Here is a 17,888-nt window from a genome sequence, read left to right as displayed (position 1 = left end):
CTGAGCACCGAACAATTGATGCTTTTGGTGTTTTTTTTTTGAACTTGGTGTTGGAGAAGACCCTTAGAGTCCCTTGGACTGCAAGGAGATCCAACCAGTCCATTCTAAATATCAGTCCTGGGTGTTCATTGGAAGGACTGATGCTGAAGCTGAAACTCCAGTACTTCAGCCACCTGATGTGAAGAGTTGACTGATTGGAAAAGACTCTGATGCTGGGAGGGATTGGGGGCAGGAGGAGAAGGGGATGACACAGGATGAGATGGCTGGATGGCATCACCAACTCGATGCACATGAGTTTGGGTGACCTCTGGGAGTTGGTGATGGACAGGGAGGCCTGGCGTGCTGCGATTCATGGGGTGGCAAAGAGTTGGACACGACTGAGCGGTTGAACTGAACTGAGCTGAAACTTCGTAATTTATGCTGTCATGTCATGTGACCATAAAGGTAGGTCCTGGGTTATTGTTAATAGAATCCTGGACTGCTCTATGGAGTACATGTATTAAATAAAACAACACATTGTGTTGTAAGTTATAAGTAACATGGTATACTAATCATAAGGTAATCTGTAAGCAGATATTTAACAGCTTTCTTTGCTACCTTAGAATTTAATGTTTCTGTGGTGTGAACTAGAAAACAGTCTGATAAAGTTGCACTCATGTTTTCCTTGTGCTTTTAAAAAATCTTACTGTAACCAGAGGAATTCTGATTCTGTTTAGATTGAGGGTTTAATTCCCTCATTCTTTTCCCAACTACTGTCTCTATCCCACAGTCTCAGTTCAGTTCAGTCACTCAATCGTGTCCGACTCCTTGCGACCCCATGAATCGCAGCACACCAGGCCTCCCTGTCCATCACCAACTCCCGGAGTTCACTCAAACACATCCATCGAGTCGGTGATGCCATCCATCCATCTCATCCTTTGTTGTCTCCTTCTCCTCCTGCCCCCAATCCCTCCCAGCATCAGAGTCTTTTCCAATGAATGAGTCAGCTCTTCGCATGAGGTGGCCAAAGTATTGGAGTTGCAGCTTTAGCATCAGTCCTTCCAAAGAACACCCAGGACTGATCTCCTTTAGAATGGACTGGTTGGATCTCCTTGCAGTCCAAGGGACTCTCAAGAGTCTTCTCCAACACCACAGTTCAAAAGGGTAAATTCTTTGGTGCTCAGCTTTCTTCACAGTCCAACTCTCACATCCATACATGACTACTGGAAAAACCATAGCCTTGACTAGACGGACCTTTGTTGGCAAAGTAATGTCTCTGCTTTTGAATATGCTATCTAGGTTGGTCACAGCTTTCCTTCCAAGGAGTAAGTGTCTTTTAATTTCATGGCTGCAATCACAATCTACAATGATTTTGTAGCCCAAAAAAATAAAGTCTGACACTGTTTCCCCATCTATTTCCTATGAAGTGATGGGACCCCAGTCTAGATCCCCCCATAAACACTGTTCAAGATCCACCTTGATAAAGTACAGGCTGAGGAGTGTGATTTCTTGTTTAAAAAAATAAAAAGAGTACTGTTACCCTTTATTGCTTAGTATGCTTTCCAGTCAGGTAATAAAAATTAAAAGGGGCTTAGACAGGAAATTAGCGGTCTTGTTTAACTAGAAGTTTTAGAAGTAGGAAGATCTAGGATTGGTTCAGCAGTTCCAACATGTCATGCAAGGACTCACCTAGACTCACCTTTCTTAGTTTGTTGGCTTCTTGTCCTTGTCTTCACTCCTGTGCCCTGTGGTTACAGGGCTACTGCAGGCAGCTGTAAGCCCCACCTACTCACAGCGCAGGAGGGGAGAAGGAAGAGAGTGTTCAGTTTTTTTGTGGAGATTTTTGTTTTGTTTTTTTAATTGGGAATATCTCAGAATTCTCTGACCTAGTTAATAGTCCTTGTTAGTTGAACTAGGCTATATGCCCACTCAGAAACAAGCATCAGCACAGATGAACGAGACTGTCATCTTTCAAGTCTGGGGATGTTCACTTCCCACATAAAATCAGAGTTCAGTTAATTGACAGGGAGCAGTGACTCTGGATTGGCATCCAAAAGTGTCACATACTTAATGTGCTAATGGTAATACTTCATGGGTTGCCTTAATACTTGCTTAATAGCTACATTCACATCCATGTTCATTCATGGATTTCTGTCAGTCTGTTCTCGTTGTATACTCAGGAAATTTACAGGTGAGAAAAAATATACATGATTATGCTGCTGCTCCGACTCTGTATGAACCCCATAGACGGCAGCCCGCTAGGCTCCCCCGTCCCTGGGATTCTCCAGGCAAGAACACTGGAGTGGGTTGCCATTTCCTTCTCCAATGCACGAAGGTGAAAAGTGAAAGGGAAGTCACTCAGTCGTGATTATGAGGTAACTTCAAATAAATGGTTAAAAGTATGAAGAGATATAAACTGCCTATAAATTGCACAATATACAGGCTTTGAAATTTTCTCTAAAACCAGAACATTACTGTATAAATTAATGTTAATCCGCAGGTGAAGATGGCACTCCGAACGTCAGGACATCTCTTACTGGGAGTAGTTCGAATCTACCACAGAAAAGCCAAATACCTCCTGGCAGATTGTAATGAGGCATTCATTAAGATAAAGATGGCTTTTCGGCCAGGTATTGTTGACTTTTTTGTTTTAACTTTGAAGTTCATTGTGTTCGGGGTGAAAACTGCTAAGCATGTATTTCTAGATGGGCATAGTTTGTTTTAATTGCAATACAAGGAGCCCTTCAAAAATGGGCAAAGCTTGGAGAGGCAGTGTTTCAAGGGAGATAGTCCATTTCAGTTTTGTTCTGTGAATGGAATTATGGCAGACCTTTTTTGTTATTCCTTTGGAGCTGCCCTTTTAACTCCTTTTTCAGCAGTCATCAGAGGTTGAAGTGTTGAAAACTCATTGTTTTATGTTTTTAAAAATACAGCTCAGAAAAAAAATCTTAAAATTTTAATGTAGTCTTAAAATCAAATTCACTTTTAACTGAAGTTGTTAAAACTTTTTTAAATGTTCTCTATATTTCTTTGTTGTTTTGTTTTAGGTAATAGTTGATTTCTAAAACTGAACCCGTAGAACCAAACTTCGATCTGCATAGATAATTACAATTGTATAATTTATTTTAAGTATTGATGAAATTTTATTCTGACTAAAATAATCTCAGTGTGTAGGAGAGCTGCTTTATACTGTTAATTTCTACTGATGTTGTATTCTTCTATTTCAAATTATTGTAACATGAATAGTGAAATCTTTGAGATTCTAAGATTTGATTAAAAGTAAAATGCTTAGGCAGAGGCCATGATACTTGATTGTTTTCTACTTTGTGGCTACTAAGCGTATTTTGCTAAAATAACATTTTGTTTCTTTTTATCTTTTAAATCAATGCATGTTTATTATAGACCACTTTAAAATATAGGAGGAAATGTAAAGAAAATAAAGATAATTTAATCCCACTTTTCTAGAATAACTAATTCCTCTTAGCATTTGGGATACTCTTTTGCAGTCATTCCTTTTCCTCATAAATTTCATGCTTATATAGAAAGCTATTACTAATATTTATTTGATGCTATGTCCTTTTATTAAAGATTTCTCAGTTTAATTCATAATTAGTGCTTTGACCTTTTTCTTGTGATTCAAGTAGTGTGACTTATGATTATAGAACAAGCTAAAGTACTTGTGCTTCAGTGGTACTGAAGCAACCCTCCTGGAATATAACCTTAGGAAATTAAACTGACATTTTAACCTTCCTTGACCCCTTGGTAAACTTTGGTATAGCCAGGGCTTGAAGCTTACTGTTACTTTTCTAGGTGTTGTTGACCTGCCTGAGGAAAATCGAGAAGCTGCGTACAATGCCATTACTTTACCTGAAGAATTTCATGATTTTGATCAGCCACTGCCTGACTTAGAGTATGTCTCTCTCTCTTTTTCTTTTTCTTTAATTATTGACTTGGTGTACCAAAAAACTTTACTGGCTTACAAATAACATAGTTTTCTTGGGAGGTTTTGACATTGAGTTAACATGTAGCCAAAATGCATATGCTGTATTTATGATAGTATATAAATATGAAACATATAACCCAAAAGTGTTTCTTCTGTAAGAAAACCATGTAAACGATGTCAGCTTTAACACTGCTAAAGAGAATTCTGATTTGCTTAGGCCATTATGTAAATTGAACAGCTCTCTAGCTGTTTGCTTTACATGATGATATCAATAAACTTGAACTGTAGCTTCATGATTTTTTTCCAGAGGTATTTACTAAAGTCTTCTACCATTTTATCATCTTGACCAAGCTGTACTCAGCCACAAGTTTTGTTCTTTTCTTCTTTTAATAAACATGTGAGATAACTTTATACAAAGGGCGAGTGAAGGTCATTGTCACAACACACGTTTGAGGACAGAAGGTTGTCCAGAGATGACCATTGTAACAGAGCACTGTGCTGTGTCGTCTGCCTCCCTCGAGTCTTCAAAGCCAGCTATCATGACCACGACAGGGAATGCGACTGCGACTAAGTGATTAAGTAGCACAGTTAACCAAGAAACCCTCTACATCAAGCCCCATTTATTGTTTAACAATGTTTTTGTTTTTGGTTTTTTTGCTTTTTAAAAAAAACAATCTGTGACTTAAATGTAAATTTATTACTTTGAATTTATTGTGTTAATTAGTGCTCGGCACTATTTGACTGCTTTACTTTTTCTCTTTATACTTTGGTGGTTTTTTTTGTTTTTGCTTTTTTAATTTTTATGGTGGAATTTTTCCTTTTTAAACACAGCTAAAAAGGAAGAGTGATTAGTAGTATGAACTCCAGGTGCTGATCATCCAGTTTCTTTCTTTATCAATACATTGCCAGTTTTATTTAATGTGTACAGTTGACCCTTAATACCAGTTTCACCTGCAAGGGTCTGCTTATGTGCAGGTGTTTTTCCCCACTAAGTGCAGGCTGCACTATCACCCAATCTGAGGTTGGTTCATATTAAACAGAGTTCCAGAAAAGCCAGTTAACGTCAGTGTTCACATAGCCTAGCCGGCCCTGATGAAAACCCAAGCATCTCTAAGTTCTTCCTCTCTGTATACCATGTTGCTTTATGTAGTGATTTCAGCATACTATATTTTGCTTACTGGTCATTAACATTTTTAAAATTTAAATACAAATGAAATTCGCTTCTAAATCATTTAGATTCTTGGATTGTATTTATTTAATGTCAAATATTTAGGCTCCATAGGTTGTGTGTATACTTTTCCCCCCCTTATAGAATAGAATTGAGATATGTTTTCCCTTATAAAACAATACAGTGAGAATTGAGACTAAACTGTTTTTGAAATTCTTTTATAGTGACATCGATGTGGCCCAGCAGTTCAGCCTGAACCAGAGTAGAGTGGAAGAGATAACCATGAGAGAAGAAGTTGGAAACATCAGTATTCTACAAGAAAATGATTTTGGTAATAGAGAAGGAAATCATTAGCCACTAGCTGTAATGTTGAAGTTATGTCACTAAACATATTTAGGATTCTACAAGAAAATGATTTTGGTAATAGAGAAGGAAATCATTAGCCACTAGCTGTAATGTTGAAGTTATGTCACTAAACATATTTAGGATAACCTAAATTTGGATCTTATTTGAATTTTCTGATCACGCCCCAGAATCAGTTTATGCAATGTAGATCCTGAAGATTTAAAGTTTAAACCAGATGTTTTAATAGTCAAAGATACATAAGACTTTATTAGGCAAATATGGCATTATAATTAAATCATAAGGCATTTTCTTTTGTATCAGCAGTATTTCAAACTTTTTTCAACTAATGACTGACTAAAATTTGTTTAGGTGACTTTGGAATGGATGATCGTGAGATAATGAGAGAAGGCAGCGCTTTCGAGGATGATGACATGTTAGCAAGCACTGGTGCTTCCAATCTCCTATTAGAGCCTGAGCAGAGCACCAGCAATCTTAATGAGAAAATTAACCATTTAGAATATGAAGACCAGTATAAGGATGACAATTTTGGAGAAGGAAATGATGGTGGTATATTAGGTAAGTCAGTACAAGGTGATAAATTCTTTATTTAGTTGCAGTGTTTTAGAGTGGCTGCTAAATCTCAGTCTTGAGCATCTCTCTAGGTATATATGTGTGAATTGTGACCAGTTGGTTCAGTTGAAGTTTTCTGTAAGCCTGTAACCTTAAAATGTTAGCAATACCTAATTTTGTTTATAAGTGCATGTCTTGGAATTTTAAGTTTTACTAATTCTTCAGGCTTCTCTATTTGTGTTTGTAAGTATAAGTTTTAAAATTAAGAAGGAGACTGTTTTCCCATGTGTGCAAGTATTTAATACTTCCATATACTACCATGAAGAGATAGATTTAAAGTTTTTAATTTAATCCATTTTGACATAATTTTATTTTCCCAGTGATTGGCTATTGATCTTTCAGCATTTCTTTTCTAAATGCAACTAAGTTACATTCCCTGTTTCAGATGACAAGCTGATTAGTAATAATGATGGCGGTATCTTTGACGACCCCCCTGCCCTGTCTGAGGCGGGGGTGATGTTGCCAGAGCAGCCTGCACATGATGATATGGACGAGGATGATAACGTATCAAGTAAGCATTTCATGCTCAGTGATTGCGTGTGATTGTATGGCATCCAAAAACATATTTCATGTAGAAGACCAAAAACTAAACATTTCAGCTTTTAATGAACTGTGAATCTTAAACAGTGCTTATGGTTGAGTCTCTTATGTGTTTAACCCTGTGCTCCTCCTTGTGTTTTGGCCAGTAGGTCAACTGGAAACACCTTATAATTAGAAAAATGTTTTCTCTTTGGTACCAGTGGGTTTCTTTCAGTTACTCAAAGGGGTTTTTCCCCTACCATTTGTTGGATGTATAGTAAATTCCAAGCCTTTTGTGACCAAATTTCTGCTTTTATAGTGGGTGGGCCTGATAGTCCTGATTCAGTGGATCCTGTCGAACCAATGCCAACTATGACTGATCAGACAACGCTTGTTCCAAATGAGGAAGAAGCCTTTGCTTTGGAACCTATTGATATCACTGGTGAGCAAACACACTTTCTAGTAATCTCATTTTAAATAATTTTTCTCCTTTGTCCGACGTCTATCGTAGAATCTTTAATCAGTGACAATTTTAGTATCTTACAGAATGTTTTTACAAGTTGCTGTGAAATAACTTCCAAAGGATGAAACAGGCTTCCTGCACATATGTATCTCAGTGTTTGGGGGTTATAAAAATGTGAACAGGTCACATGTATAACAGTTTAAAAACACTGCAAGGCATTTTTCAGTAAGATAACAAGATTGACTAATCAGTTATAGTGCTTAAATAAGAAGCATAGCAAAGTATAATTGGAGGTGCCTCTTCTGAGTAGAAGAGGCAATATGTAATTTGGATGTGAAACTTAAAAATTTCTAAATGGTTTATGGGTACAGTGGGATGGAATAAGCTATTTACATTGTGACTCAAGATATTGTTATTACTTCTAAGTTAAAACAAGATTAACTTTCGAGATTTCCTACATAGAATCTGATCACCAAAATTAGTACATGGCTTCTGGTTTAAAAAGAATACTTTTCTATGTAACAAACATGATTTAGGAACTGAAAATATAAAAATGAACAAGGCTTTCCTCACAGAACTTCAGTAGTAGGGTAACCTTGGTAATTAAGTAAATTATGTACTGTATTATTAACAGATATCACAGAGATCTATTAAAAAAAGTAAGGACAAATACTGCATTGTTTAAGACAGCTAACTTGAACTTGTAATTTCAAGGAAGGGAACTCAGTAGCTGGAGGAAGGCTGGACAGAGGCCATCACTGTGTAACAGCTTCTTGACTTTTGAACCACGTGCATATTTTATCTTTAAAACCAATAGAGTTATATAACGTATGACAGAATGAAATCTTGAGGAATTTATTTAATACCATGAGCCTTTCTGTATCTTAAGAAACTGAGATAATGTTACCTGCTTTGTAAGAATTTAGTAAGGATTAGAAATGAACCCACAAAAAGTGTATAGGATGGAGTTTCAGGTTCATTTAAGTGGGTTTGGGCTTGTTTCACTTCATCAAGCTGCTTATGCAGCTGCCATACATGAATTATAACTTTTCTAATAAAAATCATAGTAATTGCAACCATTTATGGAGTCCTCAATCTATGCCAGACACTATACTAATTATTTTACAATCCCTTGTAAGTGGTTGGCCATATTTCAGATGAGAAAATAAAGACGTTAGCAAAATGAAGTTAATTTTTTTTAATGGTCACTTAGCTAATTGGCAAAACCTAGTGCTTGGGTCTAACTCTGAATGAGGTGAGATATGTTTCGTGTTTACAGTATAAAACTACATGGGCAAAAATGAATTGGTTCTTTTTTTTTTTTTTTGCCCATTTTGTGCTAAAAGTCTATACATACTCATTCAGCAAATTTTTATTGAACATTTATCATATGTCAGCTTCTGTATGATGCTTGGGAAGCATCAGTTAAAATAGATTCTGTACTCATGAAAGTTTAACATTTCTTCTAGGCATGTAGAAAGGCATAAATACAATGAGACCAAAGTTGTAGGGTTCTTGCTCGCCTCTCAGAAAGATGACCTTATTTTCTTTTATCATGCCAGTCAAAGAAACAAAAGCCAAGAGGAAGAGGAAGCTCATTGTTGACAGTGTCAAAGAGTTGGATAGCAAGACAATTAGAGCCCAGCTTAGTGATTATTCTGATATTGTTACTACTTTGGATCTGGCACCACCCACCAAGAAATTGATGATGTGGAAAGAGACAGGAGGAGTGGAAAAACTCTTCTCTTTACCTGCTCAACCTTTATGGAATAACAGACTACTGAAGGTAATAGCATTTGCAGATTTTTAAAATTTCATACAGATTTTGATCATTTTTTAAAATAAACTTTAAAACCTTTTGTTTAAATCATTTTTGATCAGGTATTGTTCAGCCAGCCATATGGCATCTTTTTTCTCCCTTAAACCACAGTATACTGAACATAAACCTGATTTGAAAGATTATAAGTGACACCTACATCTCTAAAAGATGTGGAATGGATTTTCACTATTCTAAAAAGCCACTGTTGTGTTTAATAATAGTTCTTTCTCAGCTTCCTATGATAAATTAGTGGTTCTGTTGCCTTAGTGTGTACCGTGGTTCAAGTCTACATTCTTTAGGTGATGCTTTCTGGCTAAAACATGGCTTGGTTCTCCTTTTCCCACAATACAGATTTCTGGCTTTATGAGAATTTCTTTTAATTTACAAGCCGTTTTCTAGAGTTGAAATATTCTTAGAACCGATTGTTTAAAAACAAAGTCTTTAAAGCAGCAAGCTTTGTTAAAACTGCTATTTTTTCGGACGCACAATCATCGTCATTTGGAAGAAGGTTCTTAAGATGATTTTTTTTTGGACTTAGTGGTTTCATTGTCAGTAATTTTTCCTGAGACAATTTAAAATATGGGGGAAAAAACTCTATGAAGATGTTAAATAATTATTATTTACAGTTAAATTTTTCTAAAAAATCTTTCAAGCGTGGCATATATATGCACAAGCATATATATTTCCACTCAGTGGAATATTCAGTCATTAAACATACTAGAAATAATATAAAATTACTATATCATTAAGTGAAAAGGGTACTATGTAAAGCTGTTGGGTATGATTTCAGTTAGATTGAGTTTTAAGTGTATGAATGTGAAAATAAACTGCAGGTCAATAAATTTAAAACTAAATCTCCAAGTTAAACAATGGATAAAAAAATTTCATCCTCAAATTATCTAAAATTGCTGCAATGAAAATCTTACAGGACTTCAAATTACAGAATGGAGTGTGAATATGGTATAACATTAAGTAGAAATCATGCTCAATTTTATGTATATATGCACCAACTATTAAAACATTGTAATGTTAGTGGTAGGCTTTCATTTCTTGTGATTTGTAGTAGATATTATATAATTGATTTTTTTATTTTTTATAGCTCTTTACACGTTGTCTTACACCACTAGTACCAGAAGATCTTCGAAAAAGGAGGAAAGGAGGAGAGGCTGATAATTTGGATGAATTCCTCAAAGAATTTGAAAATCCAGAGGTTCCTAGAGAGGACCAGCAGCAGCAACATCAGCAGCGTGATGTTATCGGTCTGTTTTATTAGAATAGTTCCCTCATAAAGTTTAAGTGAACATTTGGCTTAAATTTTACCTATATATTGCCAAAGTAAAAGAAATTAGGAACAAAGAAGTGTACTCAAAGTTTGAACAGGGAAATACATGCTTTATATTCTCTGATTGCTTAGAGGTTTAGGAGTTGGCTGAGTGCTAGTCTGCTAAAGGATTGTCCTGCCTTGGACTGGAAGTGGCACCTGTCCTTTTAAAGCTCCCTCCCACTTTTAAATGTCTTGTTATAAATTGAGTAACTTTTGTGGAGGTAAAATTTTATTCTGCCTTCCTTACTAGGGAAAGTACCTATGTTGTGGCATATTACTATTAAATGGTTCTAAAATATTGTTAAGGACTGTATGACCTAAGTCTTCTCTTCATGTGACCAATTGTAGATGAGCCCATTTTGGAAGAGCCCAGCCGCCTACAGGAGTCGATGGAGACCAGCAGAACAAACTTGGATGAGTCCGCCATGCCTCCACCACCACCTCAGGGAGTTAAACGAAAAGCGGGACAAATTGACCCAGAACCCGTGATCCCTGTAAGCACATGTCTCCATCAAAATGTTTGGGATGTTCATACAATATTTTAGATCCCTAGTAGTAGCAAGTGTTATTTAAGGAGACCTTTTGAAGTATCTTGGTTTGGGCAGAAAATAGCAAGGAATGGATCCAGAGAGAAAAAATGGCAGCCAGGGATCTAAATACTGTGTGCCCTGAGTGGGAATTGTTTTTAGTGTATAAGTTTTTGTTTTTTTCTGACTCCTCTTGGATAGTCTTGCTTCAGAGTGGCCTGAACATCCTTGGCTAATATGGATTCCTTGATACTAGGTTCTAATTTTATTTTATTTCTCAAACATTAGCTCATGGTGAATCAGACAGTTCTAGATAGAATAAGAAAAGCAACATAAGGAACCTGTTAAATACATTTTGAGTAAAATAGAACAAGCTTCTTGCTAATAAATAACTGTTAGCAAGATGGAACATTTTCCCTCCATTTTTATTGAGATAAAATTGACATATAAATTGTATTAGTTTGGGGTGTACAGTATAATGACTTGATACATGTATATATTGTGAAATGATTACTATGATAAGTTTAGTTACTATCCATCACTTTATACAGAATTAGATTTTTTTTCTTGTCACACAAGATCTACTCTGAGCAATTTTCAAGTATGTAGTTATAGTTGGTTGAACCTCCTTATCCATGGATGTATACTGAGGGCTGTCTGGAATAAGTGTTTTATGTAAGATACTTGAGCATCCATGAATTTTTCTATTTAGAAGAGGGATCCTGAAACTAATCCCTTGCAGATACGCAGGGACAGTTGTATTGTTCATTGTAATCATCGTATTGTGTATTAGATCCCCCAAACTTACTTATAACTGGAAGTGTATACTCGGACCAACATCTGCTACATCTAATTTCCTCTACCTTCTAGCCTTCATGACCACCATTTTACTCTTTGCTTCTGTGAATGTCAGCTTTTTAAGATTGCATATGTAAGTGATACAGCTGTCATATAGGACTCATCTTTCATTTCACTTAGCATAATGCTCTCCAGGTCCATCTGTGTTGTCACAAAAGGCATAATTTCTTGTGGTGAATAATATATCTGTGTCTGTGTGTATCATATTCTCTTCATCCATTTATGTGTTGATGGACCCTTAGGTTGTTTTCATAGCTTAGCTGTGAGCATGGAAGCATCTTTTCCACATAGTAATTTCATTTCCTTTGGATAAGTACCTGGAGGTGAAATTTCTAGTTTTAATTTAAGTTTTAATTTTTTGAGGAACTTCCACAGTTTCCATAATGGCTGAGCCAGTTTACATTTGCAGCAGCAGTGCGTGAAGGTTCCCTTTTCTCCTCATCCTTGCCAACACTTGCTGCTGTCTCTCGTCTTTTTTGGTGTTCTGACAGGTTAGTCATTCAGACAGGTGTCAGGTGATAGATACTCTTAGGGTTTTTACCTTAGGCTCTTGGTTCAGCCTCCATGAAGACACTGGCAAAAGAATATTCCTTGCGAATTTTAAGAACTAGTTCTCGGCTGGGTGCATTTTTCTCTTTGAGTTCAGGAAGGGGAGCAGGTAATAGGTGGGTTGCTTTAGTACCACTCTCTGGATAATTGTTCCCTTGTCAGTATTTTAATGTTCTCGTTTGTTTGTATTAAGTCAGAGAAGAAAATACAAGAAATGGATCCAGAAAAATAGTCTCCTCATTTGTATTATTTGCTTCAGGAGGAGCCCAAAGGCCTATTTAGCACTCAAGCTGAGTTGCAATGACCTTAAGGCAGTCTTACACAGTAATGGTTGCCTGTGCCAGGCTAATTAATGGTAGAGTCTTTTTGCATTGCCCTGGAGTCAGTGGATTCTGTTTATTCCTAAAATGTTAATACAGAAAGTTTTGAGGATTTTTTGTTAAGTGCTTGCAAATAGTTAAGTATAAAAACAAAGCGCCTTTGCTCTAGGATAATAAGACAGTGAATGGATTTTCTTTTGTAAACTAATGTTGAGACTTGTAATCAGTTTTTGATTATGAGGGAAGTGTGGAGGTGTGACCCCAGTATTTCTTTTCATTTTGAGAACTGCAGCAACTACAACTTAAAAGAAGCTACCTTTAAAATGTGCATCGTTAAATTGCCTTGTTTTTATTGCTTTAAGCCTCAGCAGGCAGAGCAGATGGAAATACCTCCTGTAGAGCTGCCCCCAGAAGAACCTCCAAATATCTGTCAGTTAATTCCGGAGTTAGAACTTTTACCAGAAAAAGAAAAAGAGAAGGAGAAGGAGAAAGAAGATGATGAGGAGGAGGAGGTAAGGAAATGTAAAAAGATCTGATGAGTACAATCCCATCCAGATTTAGTGAAAATCTTCCACCAGCTTGTTGTTGTTTTTCATATTGGAGCTGAGTTAATTATCAGAGTGATGAAAAATGTTTGAATAAAAGCAAAACTTAGCAAAATTCTTAGTGAGTAGTCTATACCAGGGGTCCCCAACCATTGGTCCAAGGCCTGTTGGGAACTAGGTAGGCCTCACAGCAGGGGGTGAGCGGCAGGTGAAGGAGTGAAGTTTCATCCGATTTATAGCCACGCCCCATCCTCACACCACCTGAGCCCTGCCTCGTGTCAGATCAGCAGTGGCATTAGATTCTCATTGGAGTGCAAACCACTGTGAAATGCGCATGCAAGAGATTCCTTATGATTATCTGATGCCAGTAGAGCCAAGGTGGTGATGCTAGTGCTGTGGAGCGCCTGCCACTGTCTCCCATCACCCCCAGATGGCAGCATCTAGTTGGAGGCAAACAAACTCAGGGCTCTTTACATTATGGTAAGTTTTATAATTATTTCATTATATATCACAACGTAGTAATAGAAATAAAGCACACGATATATGTAATGCTCTTGATTCATCCCCAAATCATCACACCCTACCCGATCCATGGAAAAATTGTCTTCTACAAAAACCGGTCCCTGGTGCCAAAAAGGTTGCGGACCACTGCTCTAGACCATCAAGACCCTCAAGTTTTATGCTGTGTTAAATAACTCACTCGGTCCCTTGTGGGTTTTGGAGGACAAGAGGTTTGCCCTTTCGCTGATTTCTTGACTTCTAAATTGTAAGCTGCTCTGAGATGTTCTCTTGTGGTTGAGGGTCAGTTCTTACTGCTACTAACATCTGCCTCTCATATAACCCCTCTATTTGTGAGGGGTTTGTGTTTTCGTTAGAGTGGAGTGGGCTGTGACTTGGCTGATCTGATTTTTATTTTTTAAAAAAGTAGAGGTAGTTTGGGAATGGATTTCCTTTTCCTCATGCACACTTTGGCTGTTCAGGGTCTTTTGTCTTCCCAACCCTCCACCCCCTGCTTTTGTTCGATCTTTAAGATTGTTATTGAAGACTTAGATATTTTTCTCTTTGATGTCCTGTCAAATATTTTATTTAAACCTTTATGTTTAAACTTTCTTCCAAGACTAATTCTCATTACCATCTGTTCATATTTGTAATTTATGCCAGCATAGGTTTCATAACCACTTAGGGCTTGATTATGAGCCTTACATTGTTTTAAAGTAAGAATTTAGCCCCAGAATTCTTCAACCAGTGTTCTAGAGAATCTCAGACTATGTTCAATTAGTATTAAAAATTATACTTTCTGATGTTTTTGAAATTGTTAACTCCTAGTCCTTTGGATATTATGTATAGTTCCAATATAGTTTGGGAGTATCTCAGCTCTTGCCCAGTGCCAATCTCAGTCTTGTAGGTGGCAGGTGACTGGGAACCAGGCTATTACAGTTAAATATAAATTATAGCCCCTTTCTTTTGAAACACTTGATACAAGTTTCTTAGCAGCGGCCAATAACCCATTGCTTGCCAGCATTAGTCCATGGACCACACTGTATAGATCCCATGCTTCTAGATCAGTACAGAATCATATAGTCAGCTAAATGCACAGAGGACATTCTTCTGTAATTTAAAAACAGATTGAACTAAATGCTAAGTGTTTTTTCCACTAACCAAAATGCACAATTTAGAGTTTTTAGGAGATAACAGATTCTGCTTCATTTTGTAGTAGTTTTGTCAGTTTTTGTGTGGGGTCATTTTCACTTAGGATGAAGATGCTTCAGGGGGTGATCAGGATCAAGAGGAAAGAAGGTGGAACAAAAGGACCCAGCAGATGCTTCATGGTCTTCAGGTATGCCAGTGAAGGCTTAGAGAAAAATTTCATCAAAGGCTTTTGGCATTGTTTCCTTAAAAGGAAAAGTTACATGCTGTATAACCAGCAAGTCTGCCTTTTCTGAAACTTCTTCCAAAACCACATACCTTAAACTACTTTAATACATAAGCTGTTAGGCTAAAATCAAGCCTGGAAAGCATCCAGGTGAATACTTTCCCTTTGTTACTCTGCAAAGCAGAGCTTCTTGGTGTGTGTATACATCTTATTTTGGGTTGAGCAGATTTAATGTGTTGAATCATTAAATTTGTCAAATCATTGTACAGGGTTAGAGTGTCACTTATCCTTGGGCATTCATGTATCAGATACAGAGGAGATTGCTTTATGAAATACCAGGCAAGATGCTCAGGGTCTCCTAAAATAGATTCAAAGGATAGTTGAAAGTTTGGGAAACTGTAAGTGCTACATTTTACTATTTTATCAGTTCAATTAAATCTACAAAGAAATGAGTCTGTGTTAACATTGTCCCTTTGTTTTTTTTTAAATATGAGAAACATTCACATAATATACAAAAATAGTATGCATCTAAAATTACTGCTTTGGTCTGCTGATTACCTTCATTTAATCCTTCCTCTTTGGTTTTATTTCAGCGAGCTCTCGCTAAAACTGGAGCTGAATCTATCAGTTTGCTTGAGTTGTGCCGAAACACGAACAGAAAGCAAGCTGCAGCAAAGTTCTACAGCTTCTTGGTTCTTAAAAAGCAGCAAGCTATTGAGCTGACACAGGAAGAGCCGTACAGTGATATCATTGCAACACCGGGACCAAGGTTCCACATTATTTGAGCAGCTAGAAGCCTTAGAGCTAGTGTTCATTTCACTAGTGTGTACAAATTGCCCCCGTGTGTAGGGCACACAAAACCCTTCGAGAAAATTTAGATTTTTGTCTGTACAAAGTCTCTGCCTTTTTTCATTTTTTTCCAGTATTTTAAATTTACCCATCTCCTCTTTAAGCAGAACTGCTTGTATGGTGTTTGTGTTCTGGTGGAGAAAGCAAGCACCCCAAGATCAGTCCAGAACAGATGTGTGCAATATTGGCGCATATAATTGAGTAGCAAATGAAGGTTGGAGTTTTTCTTAGTTCTCCATTACTGCATTCTAAAGGAGAACGTTTCAGGAAAAAACACCTGACAGTTAAGAACAGTAGTGTGAATCTTTGACAGAAATTGTCTTTTCCCATCAGCAACACCCGGCAGTCTTAGAAGGGACCATTGGCCTTCCGGGATGGTGCCCCAAACAGACTGTCTTCTCGGGATAAGTTTTAAAGTATAATTTCACAAGTCACCATTGGGGGTGGGGGTTGGTATGTGAAATTGTACTGTAACTATAAAAAGGTAGGACTTGGTTTAAAGTGCCCTATTTTGTAAATCATTCCATTTGAAACTTTTTAATGAATCTTACTATGCTGAAATCTGTTGTTTTAGTGAGACTCTAAAATGAGCAGAAATAGACTTTTTAGAGTAGAATGAAGATAAAAAGCATCTATAATTTTCCAGGAGCTATAAATCAAGGTTTTAAAAAGATGTTTGGACACATTTGAGTATTCAGATCATGAAAATAGAAATTGCTGTGCTAACTGAAAGGACAGACTGATGGGAATTTGTACAACTGGTAGACTTAACCTTTAAGCAGACAGTGCTGTAAAAACTAATGGCTTCTTTGATATTTATTGTAAGTTTTAGTACTGATCTTTTTTTCCAAAGCTTGCACACTCCTTTGGAACTGTAATAGCTTTGCAACAGAAATCCAATAGTTTCCTATAAATTAAGTGAAAAACATCCAAATAAAGGCTTTAAATATTAACAGACCAGGTAGCACCAGAAATTATGTGACTGTTATGATTATCAAAACGTGTCTTAACTTTTTAGGGCAAAATTACACACTAAAAGTTCTAGCTTAAGTGTTGGCACTTGTGTGGAAAAAAAAATCAGACTTCAGTGTATACCCAATAATTTTAAATTATGTGAGATGTTTTAAATTTGTGAACTCGTAATTCCTGTTTTGATGATTCAGTTTCTTGAGAATGGTAATTGTATAAATTGCTATTGCCGCTTTATTTCAGTATCATGTGCCTGTAAACCATGGATTTTTTCTCCCTTTGTATAAAGACATTGTAGATAATTGAATGTTTGATTATAGAAAGGTCATTAGTTTCTCGTTACACATTTTGTTAGTCTGGTTTTTGTTGCTTATCGGGTTTAATATTGTTCTTGAAAATAGTTGATGCTATGTTATGTATAACTTTTCTAATAAAAGTTGTGTTATAAGCTGTAAATTTTGGACTATTGTTATTCAGTTGGTGGCATTCCCCAAGAATATTGCTTCCTTTTTTGCCTTAACTAGACTAATTATCCACACAAATAGTGAATTTTTCAAGAGCTATTTAGAGTACAAAATAATAAATCTTTACAAGGTGTATTGGTGTATTAGAATGTATTAAGATTAAAATGAAGCCAATAAATGGCTGATGCTGAGGAATCTTTTGGGGCATAGTTATAGTCTTGTAATTGCTAAGTACATAGAAATTATGACATGGTGGGTGGGGGGTGTGTCCTTGGGGGTCTAAACAAATGTAGCTAACTAACAATGTTCTGGAGATTTGCTGGATCCATCTAAGAAATCTACTTTAGCCAGGGTGTTCAGTAGGTAACTTGCAACGTACCCATCTTTGCATTCAAGCATTTGACTTGTCCCACCACCAGCTGTGAACTTTTAAGACACTTAAGACTTCACGCACTCAGCAAACAAAGAAAAGCTTCTATTTGAAAGCTGATGCTTGGTAGAGATGCAGAGGTACAGAGCACCTGTGCACACAGCAGGGGAAGAAGACGGGTGGAGCAAATGGAGAGAGCACTGACATACATACAGCACCACGTGTAAGATAGCTGGTGGGAAGCTGCCACATAACAGGGAGCTCAGCTCAGTGCTCTGTGATGACCTAGAAGGGCGGGACGGAGGCTCAGGAGGGAAGGGATGTACATATGCATACAGGTAACCCATGTCGCTGTACGGCAGAAATCGTCACAA

At 36.9% G+C, this 17,888-nt stretch overlaps 1 protein-coding gene across 2 annotated transcripts in view; it reads left to right on the top strand.

Annotated features, from left to right (window-relative positions):
- Window positions 1–17,136, top strand: part of RAD21 (RAD21 cohesin complex component) — a 29,844-nt gene extending 12,708 nt beyond the window's left edge. For both annotated transcript variants that reach the window (XM_006048323.4, XM_044928642.2), the window contains exons 3-14: window positions 2,480–2,609; window positions 3,790–3,889; window positions 5,315–5,421; window positions 5,805–6,011; window positions 6,451–6,576; window positions 6,904–7,026; window positions 8,610–8,833; window positions 9,966–10,125; window positions 10,539–10,684; window positions 12,807–12,956; window positions 14,743–14,826; window positions 15,456–17,136. In XM_006048323.4, coding sequence (XP_006048385.1) covers window positions 2,480–2,609; window positions 3,790–3,889; window positions 5,315–5,421; window positions 5,805–6,011; window positions 6,451–6,576; window positions 6,904–7,026; window positions 8,610–8,833; window positions 9,966–10,125; window positions 10,539–10,684; window positions 12,807–12,956; window positions 14,743–14,826; window positions 15,456–15,647 — 1,749 coding nt within the window. In that variant the 3' untranslated portion in view covers window positions 15,648–17,136. The remainder of the gene's footprint in view (window positions 1–2,479; window positions 2,610–3,789; window positions 3,890–5,314; window positions 5,422–5,804; window positions 6,012–6,450; window positions 6,577–6,903; window positions 7,027–8,609; window positions 8,834–9,965; window positions 10,126–10,538; window positions 10,685–12,806; window positions 12,957–14,742; window positions 14,827–15,455) is intronic.
- The last annotated feature ends 752 nt before the right edge of the window (window positions 17,137–17,888 follow it).

Source organism: Bubalus bubalis, chromosome 15 (genome assembly GCF_019923935.1).
Source record: "Bubalus bubalis isolate 160015118507 breed Murrah chromosome 15, NDDB_SH_1, whole genome shotgun sequence".
Classification (NCBI taxonomy): domain Eukaryota; kingdom Metazoa; phylum Chordata; class Mammalia; order Artiodactyla; family Bovidae; genus Bubalus; species Bubalus bubalis.
The sequence above is the reverse complement of the archived record's forward strand: the minus strand, read 5'-3'. Positions and strand labels throughout refer to the sequence as shown.